This window comes from Lactuca serriola, chromosome 9 (assembly GCF_051521515.1).
Source record: "Lactuca serriola cultivar US96UC23 chromosome 9, Lser_US96UC23_V15, whole genome shotgun sequence".
In the NCBI taxonomy this organism is placed as follows: Eukaryota; Viridiplantae; Streptophyta; class Magnoliopsida; order Asterales; family Asteraceae; genus Lactuca; species Lactuca serriola.
In genome coordinates, this window is record NC_136416.1 from 70,310,735 (window position 1) to 70,334,567 (window position 23,833).

General features: G+C 34.7%; 1 protein-coding gene across 1 annotated transcript; it reads right to left on the reverse strand.

Moving 5' to 3' along the window:
• Positions 1-8,556: 8,556 nt before the first annotated feature.
• On the reverse strand, positions 8,557-9,024 carry LOC145075814 (secreted RxLR effector protein 161-like). Its single transcript, XM_079021916.1, has one exon. The coding sequence runs from the start codon at positions 9,022-9,024 to the stop codon at positions 8,557-8,559; it is 468 nt and encodes a 155-aa protein (XP_078878042.1).
• Between the last annotated feature and the right edge of the window lie 14,809 nt (positions 9,025-23,833).

Sequence of the window (23,833 nt, forward strand, 5' to 3'; positions counted from 1 at the left end):
TCCCTCTTAGTTGCAACAACAAGAAGAGTTCTTACTGTTACAAATTTTTCTAGTGATGCAAAGGTATCGTGGAAATCAACCCCTTCAATTTATGTAAAACCCTTCGCCACCAATCTTGCTTTATAGTGTTTTATCTCACCAATCAGTTTATACTTAATCTTGTAAACCCATTTGGAACCTATTGCTCGCTTTCCTGGTGGTAAGTGTTCAAGCGTCCAAGTTCCGTTTTTTTTCTAAGGCTAAAGTTTCATTTTGCATGGCTTACCTCCACTTTACGTCCCTTGAAGCTTGTTTAAAGTAGTTAGGTTCTTCATGACTTCTCACAATAGACAAGAAAGCCTTTTTTTATTAAGAAAAATTCTTGTTCGAAATGTAATTCGCTATTGGGTGGTCCGTGGAAGATGATTGTGTGGTCGTTGACTTCGAGTTGTCTATCGAAGGAGGGAGTGTGACGACAAAGTCATTGAAATTCTTAGGCATAGTTCTGATTCTTGGTTCTTTTCCAAAAGGTTGTTCAGGAGCTTCTGGTTCTTCAACATAATGTCTTGGTTGTTCACTTTGACTTTCAGAGTCTTGATTGACAGGGACTGTGTTGTCCTCAATGTGTGTCTGATCAAGGTGAACAATATATGGATCTTCTTGTATTGTTTATGTGGGTTTAACTTTTTCTTGGTACATGTTTTCTTGTTCAAGTGGGTCACCTAGATCAAAACTGTGTCCTGTATTGCATGGCTGTGGTTTGTCTTTGTTTTCCCTGAAGGGAAAACTATTCTCAACGAACTTGACATCTTGCGATATTATGATCTTGTTGTCATCAAGATCATAAAAATGATATCCCTTTTTATCGTGCGGGTAACCTACAAAAACTCCATGCCTCCCCCTCACTTCGAATTTATCTCCTCTTGTTTCCGTATTTCTAGTATACACCAAACAACAAAAGACTCTCATATGATCATCATTGGGTTTCTGCTTAAATAAGAGTTCTAATGGTGTTTTATAACCAATTACCTTTGATGGTAATCAGTTAATAATGTATGTGGCTGCAAGAACATAATCGCCCCAAAACTTGATTGGTAACAAGGGTTCAAAACAAAGAGAATGGGCAACTTCAAGAAGGGGACGACGCTTACACTCAACTACACCATTTTGTAGTGGTGTCTTGATGCAAGACGTCTCAAGATTTATCCTTTTTGTCGAATAGAATTCTATTGTGATTGTGGAAACAAACTCACCACCATTATCACTCCTTATTCTTTTTGACTTTATTCTTGAATGGTGTCTTTATCATTTTACAAAAATGTATCAAGTACACGCTTGCTTCATACTTGTTCTTGAGAAAGAAGACCCAAACGCCCTACTATAATCATCCACTATGGTTAAGAAATAATGCACACCAGAAAGAGAGGGGGTACGATACCCTCCCCATATGTCACAATGGATTAACTCAAAGCATTCATTCGTCTTAATTGAAGAAAGGGGAAATGGCAATCTATTAAATGTTTCCTTTACACATGAATCACACGTTTCATTTCATAACTTAAAAGTAAAATTCTTCAAAAAATCAATCCTATGAAGTTTGGATTCTGAATCATGTCCAAGTCTTCTATGTCATGCCTCTAGATTAGTGGAAACCAACATAACTTTTCTTTTCCTTACTTCTGAATCCATCTTGTACAACCCTTTCTCACGACTACCCACACCAATCAAGTTCATCATTTTTAAGTTCTGAGTAACACAGAAACCACGAAAGAAAGTTACAGCAGAATTAAGATCATCTGTTAAACGACCTACTGAGAGTAGATTGCACTGAAACTTGGGTATATATAAAACATCTTTGATCTTAATCCCATTGGGAAGTGTCGATTTTCTCTTTCCCTCAACGGGTACTAGGGCACCATTTGGTATTTTGATTTGGTTCTCCTGATTATGATTCACTTTGTTTTCAACTAAATCAATGTCTCATGTCATATGTTCAGTTGCACCTGTATCAACAATCCAAGGCTTATTTTTGTGATTATTACCTGCCATATTAGCACTTAAATCCTCCGTGTCTGCAGCCTTGGGTGTGTTGACAGAGAGATGTTTCAGAACTAATTGGTATTGTGCACCTGTTAGCCCTTGTATTGGAATTGAACTAGACTCTACGAAATCTGCCTTTAGAGCTTCCTTCTTCACTTTTCCTGGCCACCAATCTGGTACCATATCCTTTTAAAACACCCCTCCATGTTATGCCCGATTCTACCGTAATGAGTATACTGCTCCACTTCTTGTGTATTACGATTTGCTTCCTTGTTGGATGACTTGTTTCTCTGTGATGCGCCATTGTTGGTTGTATCTCATTTGTAATAAAAACTTTGGAAGGCGGCGGCTTCGTGGGAGGGATTTCTTATCGCTGAAATCGCTCGTTGATGCTCGTCCTCATCGACTAGATGATAAGCTGCTCCCGAGGTGGGTGTGGGCTTTGAGGTCAGAATTTGCGTTCTGACTAAAGAGTACACATCATCAAGGCCCAAAAAGAACTCATAAAGCCTTTATTTTTCCTTTCCTTTGTTCAACCTTTTTCCTATTTCACAAGTGTAAAGCCCACATGTACAGTGGGGTAATGGAGAAACCGATTGGATCTCATCCCAAACAGTATGCATCTTAGTGTAATTGGACGAGACTGAGGCTCCATCTTGATGGGTGATAGTCAACGTCCGCTTTAACTCATAGGCACGCAGGGAACTTCTCCTCCCAAGATTTCTTTGAGATCGTCCCATATTTCTACCGATGTAGTTGCATATCTTACGCTTGATCTAATGTTCTTTTCCATGGTTGTGGTGAGCCAACCCTTAATCATGGCATCACATCTCATCCACATCATGTAGTTGTCTGCATGTTCTTCCGATTTCATAAAGGATTTATTTACAAAACCCATTGTATTTTTTGCAAATAGGAAATTTGCCATCTCTTGTGACCAATCCCCATATATGTTGCCTCTTAACACATCTTACATCTACATCTGCCTTGGTGAATATGCTGCATGTAGATAGAATGGTGAATTGGGGTCAATCATTTTTCCTCCATCTCCACTGGAACTCTCTGCCTTGTCCTTCTCCTTATCATCGGTACCCATCGCTAATGGGTTTCGAGTTCAGGCAAGATCGTAGGCTCCTGATACCATACATAATTTGTTTGATTGCAAACTTGCTTTCATTGAATTCCCACGATGGGTATAAATAACATCAACAAAATGAAAAACTAGTCGACCTTAACAATCGGTATAGATAAATACAGATCTAAGTCAAACTAATAAACTAAAGATAACATAAGATGGGAATTATTTGAATTCCTTTATTATCCCATTAACACATTTTTGTAAAGATCACTCCTTATTACTTCCTCTTAATTACGAGATTTCATCTTTTCCTCTCCTAAAATATAACATCTAACTAATAACTATCTAGTAACCGGTTATTTACTAAGTTCTTTATCTAAGTAAACAAGAGATCAAGTGGAAAGGGTAAATCAAATCTAATCAACTTCATATCACATCAAATCTTACTTAGAAGATTGGTTCTTATCCTTCCATTTCTTCTCCTATACACCCACCATTTAACCTCTTTTCACCTTCCTTTTGCTTGATATTTTCACCTCCAAATATCTCTGAAAGTTATTTTTTATGCTACACTAAAATGAGGTCTCAAAATAGTGGCGAAACCACTCTTTTTCTTACCTTTATGCTGGGAAAATTCATGACAACAACAACCCAAAGTAGTGGTTGTTTTCGAGCTTAAAAACAAACCCCAAAAGTCTTCCATATTGCTGCCCATTTTTGAGAATTATAGTATCCCATTAGTTGTTACATTCAAGGACTGACAACCCGAAAGAAATTTACCTTTCATCCCTCAAAAAGCTTGTGTTTCAACTACCTTTTGGAAACATACTTTACATCCAAGTAAAATCTAGGTAATTTCTTGATTTTTACTCTTTCCTTTTGTCATAAAATTTTTAAGTCGTGATAATAGCATAAATTATTTGTAAATATATGTCTTTATGTGTTAAGACATCCAAAAGAGTACTCAAATCACGAGCTTGTGTGGAATTGGAAACCGCACGAATCATTCTCAAACCAAATAACTTTATGGAACAAAAGTGAGTATCTACGACCCCATTGTTTCTATTTTTAAACATTTCCGGGGAAGGGGGGGGGGAATACACGTAAAAATTCGATATAAGCTTAAAAATTTATTACTTAAGTTTATATATACATACTTGATGTCATATTAATGTTGTAGTAACCTTGAGTTTTACATGCAAACTTTTGTGTCAAATAATACTCGTATTTATTATTAGTGTGTGAAAAACCATCAAATATGACATGAAACTTATGATCTTAATTCAAACATTTCATTATAACTTATAAGTGATTATAAGTATTTTAGATACATACGTAAAGACTTGTTGTAGATAATAAAAACACAGCTAATGATATTGTTTAATTCACTCACTTTAGGGATACAAAGGTGTTAATTATTACAAGTTATTAATAAAATGATCATGATAAAACTCTTATGGTATAAATGATTGGAAATGTGTTGGTTATGGTCACTTACAGCTGGACTGCTGTTTAAACTTGATTTTGCTGACTTACAACCGGAGTGTTGTTTAAACTCGGTGATGGTCATTTACAGTCTGAGTGCTATTTAAACATGTACATGGTCACTTACAAAAAGTGTGTTGTTTAAACTCAAATGAGGAAACTTACGACCCATGTGCTTTTAAAACTTTAGTAGCTTTACAATTTTTTTTTTTGCTTTAACAGCCAAAAGTTTTTGAATTTAAACAATTGGGATTTTTAACAAAATCCCGGATACAAAAATACAAATACAAAATAGGATAAGGTTTATATAGTATAAAGAATGTTTGTAAATTGTTAACCCGATTGTTAGTGTTTATTTATATAAACACTTAATACTTCATTTCTTGAAAATATGTTAATTTTTACATTGTTATTATAAGTATATTAACATGAATACTTGTATCAGATTTCGAGTATTGACTCTCACACGAAGCATATCAGTAACATTGTTGACCATGTTTTTGCATAAATTATTTTGTTAAACACTCTACGTTTTATTAAGATTTCTTTTATCAACCTCACAGAGTCAAAACGTATGGAACTCACCAAAAAATTTTGTTGACATATTTTTAAAATGTTTATTTTGTGGTAATTAGGAAGCCGGAGGTAGGACATTGATTCTAAGGAAATTATAGTTCCTTTCTTTTGAAATAAACTTGAATTGTTTTAATGTATCATTGTGTGTGTGTGTGTGAATTATGATGATGTAATTCTAAAACTTAAAAGTTTGTAATATATTGATTTAAATATTTTAAATGTTCAATATATGTGGTTGATTAGGATCCAATTATAAACATCACAACCCTAATGGTTTCCCCTGTCAAATGGGTGTGACAACTGTCAAGAACTTGATCTTAATCGTTAGCAGTGAGACCTGAGCATCCTTTATCTGTGGCTGATATAGGCTCAATTGTGGCTTCCAATGTTGGAGGGGTAACTCCTAGTTCCGGATGCTTTTGTAACAGCAGCCACAAATTATGCTTGTGTTAAAGAAGAAGGGGGGTTCAAGTTGACTCATGAGTATGTCCTAGGGGGCTCGAAAGGACTTTGTTCAATACCAACACCAACCTTTTGAGGGGGTGGGGGTATATTAAGTGGTAACTCCCTGTGAGAGTATGCGAGTGATTTTTAAACTACAATGAATACACCAGAAAAGTGGGAATGAGGGGTAGGTCGAGACCCAGATTCAGGTGCCAAACTGATATATGAATCCTTTTGAGAAGACTCAACAGTTTTGGCTATCTTTATGGCTATAGTTTTAGGATGGAATCATTTTTGCTTTGCTCCGATCTCATATTTCTAGGTCAATTTGCTTCCGAGGGCTACTCTTTTGAGATAGGGGAGGATTTGGTGGGACAGCCAAATCCGTTGTCTCAATATTGAGTTTCTTTGTGAAGAGAACCAACAGAAATAACATCTAACATGTGTCGAGGAAGATGTCTAACAGGTCTAAAAGATGATTGACTTGGTAACCTATAAGACTTAATCGCTTTGAAAGAACAAAATACCCCAGGGATGTCTGACACAATGCGAAAGGCTTTATGATGATCGTGATGGAGCTGTTGTAGTTTCCAAGCCCAAAATCGCACACTTGCAATTTCGTTTGTCTTCCTTCTCTCTATGAATTTCACAAAGTCTTGCAACAAGACTTCTGCTACATCAACTGCATTGGTTCGGCCTGTAAAGATCTATAAACAACATATAGCCATTCTTTGCTCATAGTGCCAGTACCGACATGCATTCCGAATAAACCTCGAATAATCATATGCATCAAAATCGTCGAATTTCCAGGCATAATGGATTTCTTGAATTCCTTGGTCTTGAAATATCCTTTGTAACCAATTTGACCAAGCAACTGTTGAAATTCTTTAGTAGTTGGCTTAACAACAATGAAGTCGCTAGGGTTTGGAGGAACCTCAATAGCACGCACAAAAATTTATTTCGAGACTAAAACAAATTTATCATTAGAGATTTTGCATTGAAGAAGTGGGACACTAGGGTTAGGAATTTTTCTGAGACGGATGGCGGTGGGATTATGAGAGATGAAGCTAACCATAAATCGAATAGATTTATCATGATCAGAAGGATCGAGTGAAAAGAGTTGTGTGTAATCTCTGAGAATAGGTTCAATGGATGATGATGAAACAGATCCGTTGGAAGATTTGATCTTTAATGAGGTTTGGGAAATTTTGGAAGCCATTGTTGAATGCTCAAAGAACACGAAGAACTGAGTATAGAGAGATTTTTCCAAGGAAGTAGACAAAGAGAAGTGTAAAGGGGGAAAAGTAGGATTCCAAATCCTTATTTAGGAGGGTATTTCCGGTTGGGTCGAAGAATGCAATGATGACACAAAACAAGAAAACGGGTTGGCATTAAATGCATAGGCTATGAAGAATCTCCCTGTAGAATATCTTTACCTCCTAGATAAGACATTTGATTGGACAAGAAGAGAATGTCGGTTCATTTTTTTAAAAAAATCACTTATTACTTTATTAAAACTTGGTCCAAAAATATGTTTAGGTTTAAGAAGGCAACAGTTGACAAAACATTTATCATTTTGGAATGAACAGTTAACTGAATTCTTCAAATCACATTTATTAAATATTCCAGAACGTTCTGAGGTGACATTTTCATTGAAGGAATCTCTGAATTAGAAAAATTCTGAGGTAACATGACATGGGATACTCCCAAGAATACAAAATTTTATTTTACAAATGTTTGGTATTGACTCAAGTACTGGCACAATGTCAAGAACGAATATTAGAGAGAAAAATTGCATGGAAGATCTTAGTTATTTTTTGAATAAGAGTTGGGAAATTCCAAGATCTACAGGATTACAACTCAGAAAGTAAAAGAAATGAAGTCACATTATACACACAGATTGCTTGCAGTGCATGAAGTAACTTGAAGTCAAATGGAATCTTGAGATAACTTGTGATGATCGGAGTCAACTGTGATTAAGTTGACATTCTCCAATTGGTTGCGATTGATCGAAGTTAAGTAGTAGCTTTTGGAGCACTTCAGGTGGATTGCAATGAGTTGCAATAACATTGAGATAAATTGCATTGTTATGATAGAATGAGAATGATCGCAACAGATCGAAGTCAATAGCAACTAGGTGCAACTGATTAAGGCGCTTGAAAAATTATGAAGGATTGCGATTGATCGCAACTGGTTATAAAAATCTTGAAGTAAACTACAAGACTATGATAGACTTTGATGGTTCACAACAGATCGCAATGTGTCTCATTTTCTTTTCGGGCACTTTGGCAACTTACGATGGCTTTCAATCAATCGCAACGGATCACAATGGATCGCACTTGATTTCATTTTCCTTTAACAGAAACTTGTCAACTTGCGATGGCTTGGAATCGATCACAACAGATCCCAATGGATCGCAATAGGGTGTATTAACTTGAATGGATGCGATGGCTTGCGATCGATCGCAACAGATCACAATCAATCGCCACAAACTTTTAAAGCAACAAAATAATCGAATAACCTAAAAACTCAAAACTAAAGGAAAGGTTAGACAAAAAGATATTAAGTTATTCTTTATTTTCTGAGAAGATAAATTCCGAGGTGAAAAGAAAATTGGTTTGGAATTTTGACTTTTTGATGTTTCCATCAGAGAGTACAAACTGCTTGAAAAAATTGACGATCAGGCATCATTATTCCCATTTTGTTTAGAAAACTACTTGATTTTGTTTCTTCTAATTCCTTAGTAAAAACAATAGCAACTTCATCGTCAGATGGAACAAAAATGAGTTCGATGTTACCTTTGAGAACGTGATCTGTTATGAATTTGTACCGAATATCAAAGTGCTTGGTCATGGAGTGTTGAATCGGATTGTGAGAGGTCGCAATCGAACTTTGAGAATCACAGTATATAGGAATTTGTCTAAAATGGTAATCATGGACTAATTGCTGAGACTTCATCCATAGAACTTGAGAGGTACAACGTGCAGTAGCATGTATTCCGCTTCGGCTATAGAGAAAGCTATGCAGTTATATTTCTTTGATGACCAACTAACCAATCTTCCACCCAAAAATTGACAACCACCTGATGTTCTTTTCCGATCAAGTTGAAGCCCACCATTATTTAATTCTGAATAATATTTCAAGAGGAAACTCTTATTTGCAAACCAAATTTTGAGACTCTTATTCCCTTTGAGATATCTAAAGATTTTCTTTACGGCTATGAGATGTGACACCTTAGGATTAACTTTGAATCGGGCACAAAGACATGGTGCGAACATAATGTCAGGTCGACTTAAGTAAGCTAGATTAGATATCCAATAATTCCCCTTACGCTTCTTTTGATCAACAACTTCATTGGATGGGTCCGAGAAGATCTTGTGTCCGAAACCCATCGGAACCTTTGCAGATGCACAAGTGTCCATTGAATATTTCTTTTGAAGCTCGGAAATGTACTTTTCTTGATGGATAAAGATTCCTGTGTTGGTATTTTTAACTTGCAGTCTTTTGGATTCCCTCCTTCAGCTCCTTCCTTCGACCAGCCCTCCCTCCTCCCTCCTTCTTCCTTCCTTTTCTCCGTCTTCCTTCTTCATCCTTCTTCCTTCCTTTTCTCCATCTTCCTTCTTCCTCCTCCCTCCTTCTTCCTTCCTTTTCTCCGTCTTCCTTCTTCCTCCTTCTTCCCCCTCCCCTCCTCCATCCTTCTTTCTTCAGCTCCCCCTTCCTCCTCCTCCCCCCTCCTTTACTCCTTTTTTTCCCTCCCCTCCCTTCTTTCTTTTTCCTTCATTTTTTTAAACTTTTTAAAGATTTTTTTATTCAGATTTTTTTTTCTGCATTATTTTTCACCCAATTAATTTTTTTATTTAGCCAATTTTTTTTTAACACAATTTTTTTTATTTAGCCAATTATTTCTAACACCAACTTTTTTTATTTAGCCATTTTTTTTATTATAACCAATTTTTTTTTTTATTAAAACCAATTATTTTATTTAACACCAATTTTTTTCACAACCTACCCATGGATTGTCACATTGGTTTACTTTATGCCGTTTATTACTATTGGAAGAATAGTCCTACCACAGTCGGACTTCATATTATTGTTTTTGTGATGCTCGCACCGCAACGACGATTGATCAACAAAGTTGTTTCACATTCTTAACATTATGAGATTTTTATGACTTGGTTGCTTATTTTAAGCAAGTGGACTTTATTTTCTTTGAAGTCACTTCAAGTGTTCCGGCACCGCAGTTTGGATATTTGGATATTATTTTTGGCACAACAGATGATTTTCTCAATATAGCTTCAACAATTATGTCACCCTCCTTCTCATGACCGCAAGAGTATTTATTTTACTCTTTCTCATTTCTTATGGAGACCCTTCATACATCTAGGGAGAGCTTCTCTTAGCTCTTGGTATCCGACACTCTCCATTCGATGATTTGTTGATTTTTGATATCCGATCATTGGTTATCAAAAATAGGGAGAGAATATCATCCGGATTTGGTTATTATTGTTTGAGTTTGGATTTTTGAAGACTTATGGAGACGATTATTTATTTAGTGATGCGATGTGGCACTTATCTTTTGTCTTTACGGATCAAAATTTTGGCATTACTCGATGTTTTCTGATTCAGATTATTTATTATTCGGACTCTACCACAGGATGATTTTGTGTTCGCATCTGGTTTAGTTCTTATGGTTTCACGAGTTTGGATTTGTGATATATTAAAGACGAATATTATTTTGGCGATGTGACGTCACACTTATTTTTGATCCTTGGATTAATTTTTTTGGCATTGCTGGATGATGTTTTTGGACTCACATTATCTTTATCCGGACTACATTTTATGGATGCTTCACATTTTTAGTAGGTTATTCTTTGAAGAATTTCGGTGTATTATGATTCGAGAACTCGAGATGTTTTTCAGACTTTTGAAGCCGAAGTGTTTCTTTTATTGGATCTTCTACTTGCTGATGGTGACCTCCTTCTTCGGGTGATTATGACTGGTTTGAAGATTTGGATCTTATCTTTTCTGCTTCATTGGTTGTGCTTTGAAGCTGAAGACCTCCATTTCAGAGATTCATGGCCAGTTTCAGACTTCACAGACACTTTAGAATTTCAGAGACATTTCAGCACTTGATTTCATTTTATTACCACACTTGCTAGTTGGATTACCGTATTATAGCCTTGTATCACTTATTGTATCTCTCATCATTTGTAAGCATTTAGGGAGAGAATGTTGGTGCATGTAAATGCTCCATAAATAATGAGTATTTATTAGGTTGTATTTTTCCTTTATTGTATTTATGGTGTAAATACTTTCCCTCCTATATAAAGGGAGAGTTGGTAATTTATTCTTTTAGCTAGATCACTTTACTTTTCATAGAGATTACTTTACTTTTCTTAGAGATTACTTTACTTCTCACAATGTAATCTAGAGAGAGAAAGTTGGTGGGTTCTGCCACCCAAGGAGAGTTTCTCTCCCACCATCTTCTTCATGCAATATTATTATTATTCCCTCTTTGTTCTTAGTCTTTGTTCATGAACTCATAATATGTTCTTTGTGTTCATACTTACAAAAACACGATTAATCTCGAGATATCTTACTTCCGCATTCACCGTTTGTTATAAAAGTGGGTCTCTACAGTTTTCATTGACATATATTATCACTAACATGAGATGCTTCCTATTTGATCCTCAGAACAATGTTAAATCGAGAATTCCTCTTTGAAAACCTGAATGCTCGAGAAAAAAAGTGAGAGTGTCGTACCATGCACGTGAAGCTTGCTTGAGGCCATACATAACTTTCTGATGTTTGTAACAATAATTCGGATAGGCTAGATTTACAAACCCAAGAGGTTGTTGGAGATAGAATTCACTATGAAGTTCACATTGAGTAATGCACTCTTTGATAAAATTTGAAGGCCTTATGAGCAGCATAAGCATGAAAGATTCGGATAGCTTCAATACGAGAAATAGGAGCAAATGTCTCATCATAATCAAGACCCTCAATTTGAGTAAATCATGTAGCCACCAATCTCCTGTTGTTATGAATGATAACTCCTGCATCGTCAAGTTTTCTTTATTAAACTCATCGAGTTCCAATTAAAGGATGATCCCGAGGAGGAGGGACGAGAGTGCACACTTGATTTTCATCGAATTCTTATAATTCTTCTTGCATTGATGTAATCCAATATGAATGTTTTAGAGATTCTTTGATGGATTTAGGTTTAACCATTGATATGAATTCCAAGAAGTGACACTCATTTTGAATGTTAGTAGTAGAGCGAGTTTCAACACCAACATTAAGATTTCAACAACTTGATATAGAGGATGGTCCTTAGTCGAGATATGCAATCTCAGAAGTTCCTAAGCAACAAATGACCCGATATCAACAATGGGGTTGTGTTTCTCCTCCTATATGATTTCAATTTGAGGATGATGCTCTCCCTAAACTTCTGAACCGGATATATCGGCATCGTCTTAATTTGGAAATTCAAAGAAGTGGACATCGTCTGTTAGGGTGCAAGTCACTCTTGGATGTAGTGTTTTAGGCTTACCCTCTTGTATGTGTAAATGGGTTGAGTCTTTCCTATAAATAGGAAGTGAGTGACTCCCATTATGTAAAGGAACCATTTTGGAGTGTTAGACTAGAGAGAGAATTTGTACAAGACCCATTTGTATATTCTTTCTAGATCTAATATGAGCTTACAAAGATTTATTTACTCCATGTTTTCTTGATTTTACATGATGATTCACTAGATCTTTTCTAATTCCGCACATGCCATCATAATCAACACCACTACAATTGGTATCAGAGAGGGTGTTCTTGATTCAATCAAGAATTGATCCTTGATGGCAATCTTGATTTGGTTGTTCTTCATGTTCTTATTAATCTTCGTGTTTTGAGAGTGTTTTGTGTTCTAGAAATCGAATTTTTCCTTGATTTGATCCATAATTCGATTTTCTCTCTCTAGAGTACTTGTTTGTACCACTTTCTCTCACTAGAATTTGGTTCATATTCAATTTCTCTCTCTATAGATCTTCTTGATTTTCACTTTCTCTCTCTAGAAAACCCAAGTTCTTATCGTTTGATTCGAAAGAAAAGAAGCAATTATGGAGAAATGGATGATACATAGTAAAGATGTTAAAAGTGAATGCTCATTTGAATATCTTCTTTATAGCTTGACTGTTGGATTGAAAAGTGAATGTGATATTGTTGTAAATGGAGAAAAGAATGATGTTGGAGAATTAATTAGTTGTCTAATTTTTCAAACCAAACATTTGTTTGATCGTTTGGTTACAACATATCAAAAGAGACGAAGAAATAGAAAAGAAGGAGAAGTCATAAAAGGAATTCCTCGTGCTGAATGCAAATATGGAAGCAATAAAGTTGAATATTATGAAAATTGTCGTGAAGCTCGGGAAGGTGTTCTTGATGATGATCAAGAAAAAGGAGTTCAAGTTAATTCTCAAGATGAAAAAGTTTTTTGCTCAATTGGAGTTCAACCCAATGATATTTTGTGTTCTTGTGATTCGTTTGAAGGAATGATTCCTTATCGGAAGCTGGTGATCCATGAAAATCAAAAGTATCAAACTCCAAAAGATTTGATTCAAACTCACAAAGTTGAAGTTGTGGAAAGTGGGTTTGTTCATGGAGTCAAATCTTCAAGACGCAAAAAGAAGAGAAAGAAAAAGAAGAAGAAGATCAATCACAAAAACATGCGGATTTACTCACAAAAATCGTCAAATGTTGTGAATCCGAAATCCGTGAAGCAAATTTGGGTTCCGAAGCAACAATCTCCAAATGTTGCATTGAGTTTGAAGTCAAAACCCAATAGTGTTGGTGGTTCTTTTGAAGATGTTTTTGGATCGTTAAAGAACATGAAGAACGAGTTGTACATCTCGCATAATGGGTGGTACAATGTTCAAATTGGAGATTTTCTCATTCCAACAAAAGAAGCAAGATCTTCTAAATTTGATTCGTTCGTTGAAAATGGAACTCGATTCATCAAAAAGGTATCACAAATTCTCAAATGGATTCCAAAACATCCATGATTTCGATTCGTATTTTGCGTTTTTCATTTTTGATTGATTTGCCTCATTGGATCTAATCCGTTTCAACCCCATAGTCGATCCATTTATTTTTGTTTAAGATAAAATACAAAATCGTTTACTATTCATGACCACATTTGAGCCCGTCGATATTATTTCTTTAACCCAATCAATAAATATGAATTCTATTCACTGATCCAAAATTCGAAGTCCATCTTGTTACTGTTTGATATTTAGTCCAAAATAGTTCAGCCCAAAATTCTTTTTGATCTTTCATTATTCGTTGAGTCTGAGTATCATTCGCATCATAGAAAGTCAAAGTTATACAGATTAAACTCAATGTCGATGGTATTCTTTGATTGAGTTCGTGACGATAACAAATCTGGAAACAAAATCGAGTTAGATTGTATTGATGATTTGTGTAGAAACTGAGTTATCATCAAGCTTATTTTGACGGATGTTTTTGGTTTCATTTTTATTGATGAGTTTTGATGTCGATTCTGGTTGAAGGTCATAAGCATCGCAATCTGATTTGTTGATAGTCAAAATCGATTTGACTGAAGATATCGATTCTACTTGTTTAATGTTGGTTCGTTGGCTGATCCATTTTGTTCTTGAAGATGAATTGAAAGTCAAAACAAAAAGTCAAAATTGTTGTTCTTGGTTCAACTTGTACGCACGCTTCACTTCACTGAGTTGGATCATCATTATGTGGTTCTTGGGTTCAATGTTTTAATATCGATTTTTGATTGTTGATTGTTCGAAATCGATATGGGTGTCGATTGTCGGAGGTCTATTGATGGAATTGGAAATCGAAAGCTTGTATTGTGAATAATTGATGCCAAGAGGATGAAGAAATCATTGATGTTTTTCAGATCGATTGGGTATAGTCACTGTGATATCGATGATTGTTGATTTCGTCGGTTAGTTTGGAGGTCAAACAACCTTGACTGTGGAATTTTGGAGTTGATATTTAATGGTTGATTTGATTTTGGATATTATTGGAATCGACTGATTTTGAAGTCGATTAGGAAGAAATCAAAGATGCTTGCTTTACGATTGATAGCCTTGAGTGTCGAATCTGTTTTGGATTGGTGACGTGGAATCGAGAGTCGACGATTATTTTAAGATTGTTGTTGAGCATCGAAGCATGGGAGTCTCGATTTACAAGAGTTGAAGTCGAAGTTAATTTTGACTTTCGTTGGTCAACTTCACTATTCGTGTTTGCTAACAAAGTAAATTGGGGAAGAAAACAACTATTTACGATTTGGGTCCCTGAAGTTTCTAATAAGTGGTAGAAATAGTCCAGTTTCGAATATTGAGCAAAAATTGTGAAGAATGCAGATTTTTCATTTCTGGCCCCAGCAGTTTGTGCGAATTTACGCTTTATGCCTAATTTCGCAAATGGTGTAGAGTTTTGTATATTTGGCTGTCTTTGGTGCAACGGGTCCTTGCAGAATTCAGAAAATTACGTTTTTTACCTGGTTTTTGGAAAATATTGCAACTTTCACCCAAAAAGTCAAAAAATTTCACAAATTGGAATTTTTTTGAGGCTTTTTCGTAATTGTTTTTCCGTGCAAGATTTTTGGTGTTTCATTTTTGGTACACATCAAGGGGGAGTATTGTGAAGTTCATTCATCGGGCGTTTCTCACCCTTAATGGGTTTTATAATCATTTTTTGATTATAAAAAGGGGGAGAATGACGCGTATTCGAAGCAGGTTTTTTGGATATTCATTTGCGGATTTGAAGACCGGTGTTACATTGAGGGGGAGTTTGGTCCTGATCGCGCTAGCTCGTTGGAGACTGAAGCCGGGACATCCAATCCTAACTTTAAGGGGGAGAGTGCTAGGGTGCAAAGTCACTCTTGGAAGTAGTGTTTTAGGCTTACCCTCTAGTATGTGTAAATGGGTTGAGTCTTTCCTATAAATAGGAAGTGAGTGACTCCCATTATGTAAAGGAACCATTTTGGAGTGTTAGACTAGAGAGAGAATTTGTACAAGACCCATTTATATATTCTTTCTAGATCTAATATGAGCTTACACAGATTTATTTACTCCATGTGTTCTTGATTTTACATGATGATTCACTAGATCTTTGCTAATTCCGCACATGCCATCATAATCAACACCACTACATCGTCTTCAATGTTATTTGAAATGGGATTAATTTTAGCAAATTGATCTGCTGCATCTTGGAATCCATCAATATTTGATTAAGGGGATTGATTGCTTTCTTGCCCTTAAGGCACAAAAGTAGAGGTAATATCCCCCTCAACTCGAGATGGAAATACTTCAAAATAAAATGGAGGAAATGTGGGGGTCGGACCAAAGATGTTTTGAGAAACAGGAGTGGGAGTTGAAGACAGTCTAGATCGAGATTCTGAATCAAGAGCTTTTTCTATTGGTCTGAACAAGCTTTCGAAATGGACTTCATAGATAACTTTAGGATTACGATAACCATGAGGTGGAGCATTGGACTGCAGGATGTGCGACGTAATATAAGTTGGTTTTGAGTTGCAAACAAAGTTATCAACAAAAGTGATATCAAAGATTTCTTCAGTTACACCAGTACGATGATTAAGAACCCAGTAAGCTTTTGATTTAGCTGAGTATCCCAAAAAGATAGCTTCATCAGACATTCGTTGAAACTTGGTGAGTTGATCATGATTGTTTTTGATGAAACATATGCATCCAAAGATGTGTATGAATGATATACTCGTCTTGCAACCATTCATTGCTTCATATGGAGTCTTGTTGAGACGATGCTTGATAATACTCCGATTTTAAGTAAAGCAAGTTGTTGAGACCGCTTCAGACCAAAGATATGGATGAAGATTTACGAAATTCAACATCAACTGAGCGGCTTCAACTAAGGTGCGATTTCTTCTTTTAAAAACTCCATTTGTTGTGTCGAAGGTTTCTGAGCCAAGGCTTCATCCGTAAGCATCGAAGAATTCTCATTTGAAGGAGCAAGAAATGAAGATTATTCTTTCAAATTCAATCTTTCAACCCCAGAAGCAAGGTGAAGCTAAAATTGAAGATTATGTGACGGATTGCATTGAAGCCTCCTCAATCAGTCTGCTGCTATCTTCGACCTATTGAAGTGATCCAGAAGATTTGTTTTCTCTGATGTTCTCTCTGGAGATTCTCAAGCTGAAAGCACTATCTTTCAAGAATCTCTACATCAAACATCCTCACCCAATGTGAATTAAATGTTGAATTCTGAAGAAAAGCCCAATTGCTCAAGATGAAGTCATTTATTGAAGATTCATCAAGTTTATCTTGAAGCTGTGAATTCATCAAAGATAAACGCTAAAGCCAATCTCCAACTAAAGATTAGCAATAAAAGCTAGCTACTTTTTAGGGGGAGCTTGTTGAGTCAATTAAGAAAAGAAAGTTATAAACCAAGGGGGAGATTGTTGGGTCAAAAATATGGTTTATACTTTACTTTTCTAGAAAAATGTATTTTTGTGTCTTGGACTGTAAACAACTTAGTGTTTACGGCTTTATACGTGTTTACGGCCGTGAACAGGTTTACGGTCGTAAACCCATTCACGACCCATGTTCACCAAGCCCATGTTTCTTATGTATAAATATAGGTGTAAGGGGTGAGGAGTAGGGATTGATAAACAGAAAAGGAGTGTACGGCCTAGAGAGAGAGAAGCATAATGTGTTAGTGTGTGTGAATCTCTTGTATCCGGATCATCATTCTATTTATCAATACATTGAGATTCATATTATTCTTCTTCTCCTTCTCTTCTATTTGATCTGACATCATCCGTTTGATTGGGATTCCGCACCATCAAACATATCTGATTGATACACAGGCAAATTAGGGACTTACGCTTATCTTCCACTTGAGTAAGCAATGCTAGCTTCTCTTCCTCAGGTTTCTTTAATTTTCCTTCTTCTTCAAACTTATCCATTTCATTTGTCATGGCCTCCTCTTATTCTATTATTCTTATCTCCAATTCCTTAGCTAGTAGACATTTCTTAGGTTTCTTGTCCAGCTATGCCTTCAAATCATAAATAAACACTTCTCTCCAATCTTTCATATTTCTTTGTTACTACTGATGTAGATGTTTTCTTAAGAGCATAAAGTCGAGAACCACCATCTATGTTTCTTAATTGCTCTTCGTCTGCTTGTATCTTGGCATCTTTCATTTTCTTAGAGGTCACCACACCTACAAATATTTTGGTATCTTTAGTTACATCATTAGTATTAGCTTTGAGCATTATAATAGGTTCTTGATGGCCATCTTCGTATTCTTCATTCTCTCATCCATTTCATCATTAGAATAAATTGAAATATGACAAATGAAAAGAAAATCATCACCAGGGTTTATCTTCACTCGTCCCCAAAATTGGATCACTTTGTTATCTTGTATCACTCCTGTTACCATGAAAGTGTTTTTCCGGCTCTCAAAGAAAGGGACCTTCACCTTACACTCCGTGAACCTCAGTTTCATCATGAGCAAAACCATTTAGATCACTCGAGCGGCCAAAAACCATGCCTAATTTTTTTGCCATCTTGGTGGGACTTCCAAAGGTTTGTTGACAATTGATTCAGGAATTAGAAGGTCTTCCTTTTGTTCTAGAAGCATGGGATGTGGTCGTAGGGACCATCTATTACAGAGTGTTATTCTTTGTTCTAAGAGAAGTGGTTGGCACATTCTAGATTTTCTTTTCAACAGTTGGCGGTGTTGGATTAGGTGTCTAATCCAATAAGTAAATTAGTATAGTCTTGATTTATTAGCAAAGTCCTCTTAGGTTGCCCTCAAACCTAGTAATTGACTGGAATGTTTTTTTGGAGAGAGATATTGATTTATTAATTTATTATATGATTAATAAATTATTTATAAATAAAAATAAAGAATTTATTAATATATTATGAGAATTATATATTAATTAGAAATAGTATTCTCTAATTAAATATTAATAAAAAATTAACTAGAATTAATTACATTAATTAAAAGTGGAAGGACAAAAGGTGATAGTGTTTAAAAGTTTAATACTAACCAATTATTGAACCTCTCTAGGAGGGGGGAGATGAAATTCTAGATGACTATAGGGTTTCTAAAGGTATTTTTGGGCTTTAAGGAAGCTTGGAATGTCATAGGGAGCATGAAAAAGGATAAGGGCTTATCTAAGGAAAATTGTCTTATCCTTAGCCTCCCTATCACCTATATAAATCCCCTTGGGTTATGAATTTCGAAATTCACCTCATTCCAAAGAGAAATTCAAGAATTCCCTTCTTTCTCATCTCCCATCTTTAGCCTCCAATTCGCTAGGGTTTACGTGTGAGCCATTAGAGGCACGAGAATTCTAGTGCTTGCTTTCTTAAGACCAACAAGGAAGGATTACTAGTTTATTTTATATAATAAAATAAGGTATGCATTTTCTAATAACCATTTAGTAATTTCAAAAATAGCAATGTACTTTTAGGGCTCTTGATGTTCAATAGATGTTCTAAAATCATAATGAGAACATAGATCCTTTAGGGTGCATGTGAACTTAGGTTTTATATTTTTCTGCTAAATATAGATTTTTTTGTAACATATAAAACTCATCAGTGATAACAGAGCCATTTTTATCATTGATCTTACAAAAAGTTGAACAGATCAAAATTAGGGTTTACAGAAACTAAACCCTATGGAGGCAATTTTCAAAAATCCCCAGGGTTCTTGGAACCCTTAGCCTCCACCCTTATGTTTTTCGATTTTTTCAAGAGTTTTAGAAACCCTAGCCTCCTCCTTTATTTTCGATTACAAATATCGCAAGTTAGTAGGGATTGGATTATGATTAAATTTAAATTATTTGATTAATAGTTAATACTAATAATTATTTAGTCAACATGAGATTTAAATTAACCTAATTAATTATTAATTAAAAGATAAAGATTAAATCTTAATTGGTTTACTTATAGATTAAATTAATATTTTTATTAATTTCGAAAATTTAAGTTTAAACCTAGTATTTTAAAAAGGCTTTAAAATACACCTTATATATATATATATATATATATATATATATATATATATATATATATATATATATATATATATATATATATATATATATATATATATATATATATATATCAGTGTTGTAAAAATCCCGATTAGGTTCCGATTAATCTCTAATTAATCCCTAGGCGCTACTCGACCGATTAGAGAGCGCCTAACGATTAATCCATGCATTCACATTGACTGAAATAGTAGCACCTGATGAAATTTTTACACTTTGAAGAATTTATATCTCAATAAAAACTATTTGATGTATGATTAGTGTTGTATTTATCATATTAACCTACTTTGTTATGATATTAGTGGAATTTATGAACTTTTGTATAATATTAGTCATATTTAATTTTTTTAAATCTAACAAATTAGCAATTAATGGTCTCCGATTAATCCCCCGATTAATCTAAGCCTAACCGATTAATCCCTTAACCCCAGTCCACCGACTAACTAACGTCGAGCGATCTTTACAACCATGATATATATATATATATATATATATATATATATATATATATATATATACATATATATATATATATATATATATATATATATATATATATATATATATATATATATATATAAGGTTTTATATATTATATGTGTAAGGAAAGTCAGTCAGTTCGCTAGTACGCCTCATTTACGAAACCTTGCTATAAAGATGGTATAAGGAAGCAGCCTATAAAATGGCCATTGAATAGGTGCCCACTCTCACCCACCGCTCTCTTATGTGGTGGATGGTGGTTAGCCGAACAAATTTGATAGGACATAATTTCATTAATAAGTATAATAATATAAAGTAACTAAACCATTTTTAAAATCCCACTCTTAGTTACTTTAGGAAAAATGTGAAAAGTATGCTAATCCATGAAAAACGCAAATCATGCTTTATATGTCGTTAGTGGAGCATGTGTGGTTAACCGACACACTAATAGGGACAATAAAGAGATATTATGGACATCTTGAAAATTAACATTTTTGATGGAGCGTGTGTGGTTAACCGGCATAACGATGTGAGATGGTAAATGACATCAAGGGTGTCAAGTAGGTTTGCATGGTTATTCACATCTCGTTTGTGATCATTGGCATCTCAGTCACAAAAGTGAGAGCATAATCCAAGAGTAAACATGTCATTGATAAGAATCAATTAATCTCAAAAGATCTAGCAGTTTCATAAGATTGGAATTGGTACAAGCCTCACCTACCTAAGATAGATTCGTATTTGATTACTACATCCCTCTTCAAAGTTCGAATAAAAAATATGGGTCTTAACCTTAATTTAAATTTGTGGGTTAGTAATTAAGGATTAACATCAACTCACTTGAATTCTCTTTTTCTCCTATTCTTAAAATATCTTATGAAGAGAGAAATGATCTTCCTCATTGTTAAGGAAATAGTTTTCCTCGATCTTTTAGAGATGGTCTTCCAATTTAAAGTCAATGTGAAAATTTTCCCCTTCTTTAGGAAATTATGTAAATAGACATCATCTTTCTTCCACCTCCTCTTCCTGTGACTCTCCCAATGTCGCATTTTCCTAAAGTTGAAAGATATAAGATTACTCAATCCCTATTGGCATGTAAATATCAAAATGGAAACTTTGTGTGTGCACATGTTCTGAAAAAAGAAATAGTACATTGACAAGTTCGTTATAATGGGTGTCGTTTTCACAAGGAAGCAAGCTATTTTTTTTGGTATTTCTTTCGCTTCCAAAGTCATATGATCAGTTCATTGGGAAATTTTATATGGGAATATTGATGTGGCCCTAATTGATTGTTGCTAAAGTAGAAATGCTTAAGAGCATATCTGAAACATAGATGCTTATTGAGTTTATTTCCAATGTTTCCATGGACATTGAAAAAGGTGACAATGGTGGTCCAGAAAAAAATTTATCTTCCCAATGGAAAGGGATCTTCCAAGATCAATGGAAATGGGTCTTCCAAGACCAATATGGTAAAGAGAAATGGTTATTTCTAGGACATTACATGTGTTGAACCCAATGAGACCATTTGTTTTAATTACTAATTGAAGGGACATTGGAAACAAAGCTGCCCAAGTCGTGCAACTCTACTTCAGGTCCATCAATTATCTGACTCCATTGTTTTATGTGTTCCTATTCATAGACTCTTAATACATGATGTGATGATCACATTTTGATAGAATTAAAGGAGCTAAGAGAAAGAAGGAAGCTTGAGCAAGGTGAGTTAATTCTGATCATGAGGAATGGACTTTAGTGACATGGTTTGAATTTCAGCGTTTGGAGCTACTACTAAGGAGTTGGGACAATTTAAAAGATTGATATTACTCTTAGGAGATGTTTAGAAACATACTTTTTCATTTTATGCATTGTAAGGAAATGTTGCGATTTTTTTATTTATTTTCAGTAAAAGTGAAATTTGCATTTATCTGGTTACCTTATTTATATTTCCTTGGAATGTCATTTATGAAAGTGTTGGTTATATTTCTAATATTAACAATATTAATTATGGATTTGATTCTTTTGATATCGCTTGTAGTATTGTCATAATTGACCAAGTGAAAAGAAATCTCATCACCAAATGGATAGAAACTTGGTTATGTACAATTCGCATTGTATAGTATATGAGAATCTTGTTCGAAAATTATGACTAATTCATTGATCACATGTTTATGTGAGTCAAGTGAAGGACTAATGGATCTAGTACATATTGATATGGACTCTTCAGATCCACCACAAAGTACGATAACTCTATTCGTCATGATTTTATGTTGTTTCATTAAATATGTTTTTTTATAAGATTAAACAAAATTCTACTACTTTTGAAAAGGTTTTGAAAGAATAGCAGAACAAATAGCATAATCTACTAGGTTGAATGATAAAAGTTTCTCCAATATGAAAGGAAAGGAGAGTACTTTAGTATCATGTTTTATGATCATCTTAATGATTGTGGAACTATATCACAATTGATCCTCGGAGAACATCTTAGTACAATGATTAAGAAGAGGAATTAGATATTGTTGAAATGGGTCAATCAAGGGATGACTCTTACTTTGTTTCCAATCATGTTTTAGAGCCATGATCTAGTTACTATAAATCGTATATAGAAACTTATTTTAAACTAAGAAGGTTTATAACACCTCAAAATATGTGGAGTAAAATGTTTTCTTAGTCTAGCACATATAGAATTGGAATTGTGATGTTTTCATTAATCAAGAAAACAAAGGATAAACTGAGACCTATTCTATGAAGTGTTTTCTTGTCGGGAATCCACATGAATGTTCCTTGAGAGAAAACTCATATGTCAATAAGTCAGTGGGATTCATATTGATCTTGAGGGTTTCAAGAATCAACTGACAACAAAATCATATGTCAAGAAGTCATAGGGAGTCGTATTGATCTTGAGAGTTTCAAGAATGAACTGACAATAAACCTTTTAGTTATCACTGGCACACGAACTAAGGCTAATAACCTATCGTGTTTGGTTAATACATTCTTATTTCTATGCACTTCTAGTTGTGTTGGCAATGCTTATGAGCTCTATTTTTTCATTTCACTTCAAAAGTAGAGCACGTTGGTCAGTAAAAGTACATTGGTTAATATGGGTGAGTTGCTAACAACACGGAAGCACTGGTAGGCCCTTGTGCTACCAGAGGGAAGGAAATATAGAATAGCAAAGTTGAGTCCATGAAGGAAAGCTAATTTTGAATTTGGTTTTGTCCTAAACCTTGTCTTATGATTGTAGGTTGGAAATTATAGATTCACATGGATAGGAACGTATACACCATACAATCTAGGTAGCAAAAGCTTCACTCTAATTCATGAGAATGATTATGAGGAAAAACTTTCACAACTAGATTTTAAGGGATCTAATAGAGATCGGTATGGATATTTCTTGCGTTAATTGCATTCTCAATTTTACAATATGATTATGGTATCCCTTTTTATATTTGGAATTGTTAGTAATGGCAAGGAATTGTTTGAACTTTCAAGACTTATAGTTATAAATTATTAAAGGGTTTGAACACACACATATGTTATCCAATAATTAGTGTATAAGCATAGTTGGGGACTTATCGAAGCATTGTGTAATAGAAATCTATACTATAGTAAGAAAGTCAAGAGTATTGATTTCTAGAAGTCAAGTTGATTTCTAGGTACATGTCAAAGCTGTTGGATTAATGTC